This window comes from Aedes aegypti, chromosome 2 (assembly GCF_002204515.2).
Source record: "Aedes aegypti strain LVP_AGWG chromosome 2, AaegL5.0 Primary Assembly, whole genome shotgun sequence".
Lineage (NCBI taxonomy): Eukaryota > Metazoa > Arthropoda > Insecta > Diptera > Culicidae > Aedes > Aedes aegypti.
In genome coordinates this window covers 347,082,049-347,088,048 of record NC_035108.1, presented here as the reverse complement: position 1 = coordinate 347,088,048, position 6,000 = coordinate 347,082,049, and the positions used below count along the sequence as shown (strand labels likewise).

Below are 6,000 nucleotides of genomic sequence, written 5' to 3'. Positions count from 1 at the left end.
GTGTGTAAATGAGCAAGAGGGAAAAAAGATATTGAATGATATTTTTGCCGGGTAATATCACACGACCGAAGAAGAGCCAGACCCCTTCATCATCATCGTCATCTCCCGGTCGCCGTCATCGGTCATCATCGGCAGCAACGAAGAATAGCGATTGAGCGATGATGAAGAGGGTGAGTGAGTGCGACTTCGTATGTGTTTAGCGCTCGATGAAAGGTTCAAATGAGGAGCAAAACCGACGAAGAATTAGTGAGTTGTATATTTTTTGTGGGTTTTAATTTTTATATTGGTGGTGGTGAGTTTCTTTGGGCACTCGCGTATGAAGTGAGTTCACTGGAAGTGAGTGGACTTTTGGAGGAGAACGCCCCTCGCACTCAGTGAGCTCCGATGTTCGTCCGATTGCTTCACACTCGATTCGCACCATCACAGCAGGCTACGGACGGTACACCATATTCTCTTTTGAATGCATCGTATCACTAAGGGGCGGAGCTTAAGACAAACCACCCTCTCTCGGTGTGCAGCACGCGTGTTTGGCTTTCATTCAGCAAAAATTTAAGGCGATAGCCCGAGTTTCCACGGTGCGTCTCGGAAACAGTGTTTTCCACAGTAGAAGAGAGTCTCTCCGCTTGCGATGGTTTCATGCGCCTATGCCTGTGAATGCTTCCTCGAGTGGTAGGAAAGTCTCGTATCGGCCGTACTGGACTGGACTTTAGTTTGCACAAGTACGCCTTAAGGCCTGCACACACGCGGCTATTGACGAGACACGCGGGTGTGTAGTTGTTTGAGCTGATAGCTAACAAAGGGCTTCGCCGCGTGGAATCGTGAGCAGTCAACATTTCGCGAGTCCGTTTTGCGCCCAGTCTTCTCGGATGGCTGCCTCTTCTCTTTTGTCTTCGTTTTCGTCGTCGATTTCGCGCTGCCGCTGATCGACTTGTCGCAGCCCTGCCTGGTGCCGTTTTCTTGTTCTCTTTTCTCCGCGCGCGTCGTGAAATGGGTTCCAGCGAGATTCTCGGCGTGTTGTTTTTTGTATCAATCGCACGCCGCGGCCATATGCATTCCGGTGCAGCAGTTCGATCCCGGTGCTACTGGTGCACGTTGATCGCTTAGCGGAGTCGTCGTTCCGTTCGTATAGTCGATGTTTTCGTTGATGTTAGTTGTTTTTTATCGTCCCGAATCAAGTCCTGACGTGTGAGTCGAGTGTGGAAATCGTGAGAAAATTGATTTTTTCGTTAAACTGAAATATCTTCTCGGGTCTGCTGTGTCGCGTGAAGAATCCGTTGATTGTTTTCCCAACACGTTTGTTGCAGAGTGGTGAAGACATGCTGTCATGACATAGTGAGTGTGACGATTTTGGAAGATTCAAAGAAGAAAGACCATTCTCCCCAGAACAACCCATTAGTGAGAAGAAGATTCTCAGAACGGTCTCAAAATTGATACCTCAAATCCTCTTCGGCTGAGTGGTGGCTTTCGAGCAACAGCAGCAATATCCAGACAAGAAGAAACAAGTGGTGCTAGTGCCAATCTCGGAAGAATACTCGGTGAACAGATAGGTGATTTTCGGAACCGGCTGGCAACGGCCGCAATGCTGCTCGGAACGCAAAATCCGGCGGCAATGGCTGCGGCGGCAGCGGCTGCTGCTGCCATAGCTGCTTCGAAGGCGGGTGGAAATACGGGTACCGGCACCGGTTCCGGTGGTGCGACGGATTTTTCGATAGCAGCCATCATGGCACGTGGAGCAGCTGCCGCGGCGGCAGCAGCAGTGTCTGTCAATGCCAGAGCCAATGGGGGAAGTGCCGGCGGTGGAAGCTCCAGTCGGGAGCCATCGGAGAGGAGTATAAGTAAGTGATGGTAACGGAAAAGCGAATCTAAGCTGGGATAAATTTTAAGCAAATGGTAGAGAATTGATAAATTAAAAGGAGTTAATATGTTTCTTTATGAATATCAATCATGTTTGCGTGTTTTGTCATCCAATCCTTCATAATAAGTGGTAGCCATTTCTTAAGTAGAACGCTCTATCATGAACCATTTACTGAAGTCATTGGGACTTTTGATTCAGTAGAAGCAAAATGATAAAAGAATGATAAGATGGATGCGTATTAGAAATTAGTAGATTCTTCTACATCCAGTTATGTTATAATGTGATCTAGTAATGTACCTCAAAAAGCATCGGAATAATTTATGATATATTTGAATGGAGCCAAATCCTTATATCGCTAAGTGACCTGGCATTTAGTAAAGATTTAAAAAAAAAAAACATTGAATACTCAATATTTTTTGTTGTTTTAACTGATATGGACGTTAATATTTTCTGCTAAGATACATTCTAGTACAATTTGAACGGAAACTGAGTTTTGAAATACAACCAAAAATTATATGTGGAGAAAATCCAAAATGTTTTTCCGTATATTAGTGTAATTTATATTGGAAAGAAATATCGATATATTTAGTAGAAAATATCGATATCAAAATATAGAATATCGAAAGCAAAATATCGATATTCCGTTACTCAGGCCTGGATTTGGGGTGTACGAAGGAGGCAAATGCGCTTTTCTGATCAAGGGGCCCATCAAAAAGTGGAAAGAAATTAAACACAAATCAATGAGTTGGTTTTACATTATTGATTTTAAATTTAAAACACAAAAATCAATCGGATTTTTTCAATTTCAATGCAAATTCTTTGATTCAATTAAACCATGATGGTTATATCAAAAACTTTAATATAAAGCAAGCTATCACAGCTTTCTGGAAAGATACTGTCAAAAATACAGCGCTGTGTATTCTGGAATGATCTTGAATAGACGAAGATACTCGATAAACATTTTTTTTTATTTTCTTATCAGGTTATCCCTAATTTACTTGCACAAATTAATAGATTATCAGGCAAATTTTGCTACGATCCTTGCAAGATTTTCACTCGAGGGCTGTTTACAGAGACATTAGCATCATCTGTTCTGTAAGTTGTCTAAACGTGCATAGTTCTTCCAAACTGTTGGGGATTTTTTTTATTACCGTACGGGGTTGGGCCGAAGGGTCTCAGATTTTCATGAACCTTTTCCCACAGGCAGGGCTCATGGATATATGAATAAAAAAAATTGAGAAAAAATCAGGGTCGCCTATTTTTCCGGAAAACTCAGGTGGAAATTTTTTGTTTTCCCTTGACACTATTTGCTTTGAAAAATAATAACTCAAGAACGAAGCATCGTAGAAACAATGTTTTTATATGAAAATTTAAGCAAATTTTCTCAAAAAAAATTTTCACTTTCCAAAAATTAATAACGAGGAATATACAGCTGATAGACAACACTTGCACTTTCTCACTGCTCTTTGTTAGTTTTTGGTAAACTTATGATTCTCAAGCCATTTTAACGCTTTAAACTTGAATTGGTATATACAGTATCGGACATATAAAATGCACCAAAGCCGTTTTCCCATACAAAATGGTCAACTTCAGAGAGCTATATCTCCGCCTTTTCTCAATCGATTTTTCTCATTTTTTCTGTGACGAACTACAAATTACCTCAATTTTTGATAACTATTGAATACGTTGTGTGAAAACTATTGGTATAAAAGTTACAGATAGGTTGAATTTTGACATAAAAAATGCACCAAGACGAAAAGTGATGTATCAGGCAAACTATGCATCCTACCTTTTCAATGTCTTCAGCGCATTTGGTCCTAATCTTGCAATGAACAAAAGCGCTGAAGACATCAAGATGCTACGACGCGTAGTTTTTCTGTTACAACACTTTGTGTCTTGGTGCATTTTTATGTCAAAATTCAACCTATCTGTAACTTTTTAATGGATAGTTTTCACACTACTTTTACAATAGTTTTCGAAAATTGAGAAAATTTGTAGTTCGTCACAGAAAAAATGAAAATAATCGGTTGAGAAACGGCGGAGATATAGCTCTCTGAAGTTGACCATTTTGTATGGAAAACGGCTTTGGTGCATTTTATATGTCCGATACTGTACCTATTTGTCATATTGTCTACCCATTTATTTAACTGTCAATTTTGTAGTTACCTAACAGGAAAAAAATGCCTACATTCTGATTGAAGAAAACTTTGTTTCTATGTAGTTTCGTTCTTAAGAAATTTTGTTTATGAACTTATAAATTTGTAAATATATGGTTCAAACAGCTCATCCTAGCAATATTTGATCATGTTTTAGGAACAAAAAATGAGCGTATTGAAAAATATTGTAGGATTGGATCGCTCTTTTCAAATATACTTTGTTTGAAAGCTGGAATAGCTAATCGGGTTTTCATTATTTGTTTTCATAAACAGTGAAAAATGTCCTAGGAAACTGATTCCATTTCAAAAATTTCATATTTTTGAGATAATTTGAATCCGGTTCGACAAGTCATGATGAGTCTTGAGTCATGATTTTTAAACGAAAAGGCATGTATGGTAAATCTTTGCATGTTTTACAAAATTGACCATAGATCAGGAACTAAAGAAAAGTACATCCTAAAAGTTACCAGAATTGAAGTTTATAAAGTTTCTTTCTTAAAAATATTTTATTAAAAAATTTCTGCGAGTTCGGGCATAGATTTTCCAGCTTTTCTATATAAATTTCTCCAACGGTGGAAAATTTTGTGAAAAACTTTTTCCAGTTCATATTTTTTTTGGATTTCTGAGAAAATTTGCTTAAATTTTCATATAAAAACTTTGTTTCTACAATGCTTCGTTCTTGAGTTATGATTTTTCAAAGAAAAGTCTTATATGACACATCTGGACATTTTTCACAAAATTGGCCATAACTCAAAAACGAAAAAAAAAGTACATTCCAAAAATTTCAGTGATTAAAGCTTATAAAATTACCTTCTCGAAAATATTTTTTTGAAAATTTTCCACGAGTTCGGGCATAGTTTTTCCGGCTTTTCTTTACGAATTTTCCCAACGGTGGAAAATTCTGTGGGAAACTTTTTCCAGTTCCTAGTTTAGATTTTTGAGAAAATTTGCATAAATTTTCATACAAAAACTTTGTTTCTACGATGCTTCGTTCTTGAGTTACGATTTTTCAAAGTAAGTAGTGTCAAGAGAAAACAAAAAATTTCCACCTGAGTTTTCCGGAAAAATAGGCGACCCTGAATTTTTCTCATTTTTTTTATTCATATATCCATGAGCCCTGCCTGTGGAAAAAGTTTCATGAAAATCTGAGACCCTTCGGCCCAATTTGTACGATAATAAAAAAAATCCCCTGTTGTCAATATCTGGAACATTGAGAGTATATAGCTAAGAAATGAACCTTGAGGAAGCTAATTCTAGAAGTTGTTAGTTTACCGAGATTGAAGCTCACGTGCAATTTAATATCTGATTAAGGCAACGTTTGACAAACGTTTGTTTTTTCACCATTTTGGAAATCAAATTTAATATTGAAAAGCATATTGTTCAATCCAGTCGCGATTGAATCATTTTAAGGAAATCATACAACAACAAAATAAAATAATGTCGAGCCTAATACACGACACTGAAGACAGCCTTATAGTTAAGGTCGAAATACGCGTATCTGTCAAAGGATACAAACTCTAGTGGAATTAAAAATTAACCCAAAACAAAATAGTTAATCGATTTGCTTATTGCTTCAATAAAGATTGTCGATCAAGTTCATTAATTGGAAATATCGGCAGCAAAAATGAAAAAAAATCTTTGCTACTCTTATACAAGTTTCGAAGAATCAAATAGTCTGGACTTCCACTGGAATATTTTTAATGATATAATCAATTAAGAACGATTCATTCAAAATTCAATCAAACTACTTTGTATGTACGGGTTTTCAAGTATTTTTACTGATAATTTATTTAACGTAATTTTCACAAAGTGATGTAGGTATAATCACATTTGAATGATATTGCATTTGTTTGCAGTTTTCTGGATATTTTATTTCCTATGTTTAGCGTTTTACGCTAATTTTGTACCAAGGGCCCCCATCAAGAGATCGGAGCCGGGCCCCCGAAGCCCAAATCCGGCACTGCCGATATATCTGAAATATCAAAACGT

At 37.5% G+C, this 6,000-nt stretch overlaps 1 protein-coding gene across 1 annotated transcript in view; it reads left to right on the top strand.

Moving 5' to 3' along the window:
• The first annotated feature begins 643 nt into the window (after positions 1 to 643).
• LOC5570445 (T-box protein H15) overlaps positions 644 to 6,000 on the top strand; it is a 146,973-nt gene continuing 141,616 nt past the window's right edge. The window contains exon 1 of the mRNA XM_021846195.1: positions 644 to 1,835. Coding sequence (XP_021701887.1) covers positions 1,580 to 1,835 — 256 coding nt within the window. The 5' untranslated portion in view covers positions 644 to 1,579. The remainder of the gene's footprint in view (positions 1,836 to 6,000) is intronic.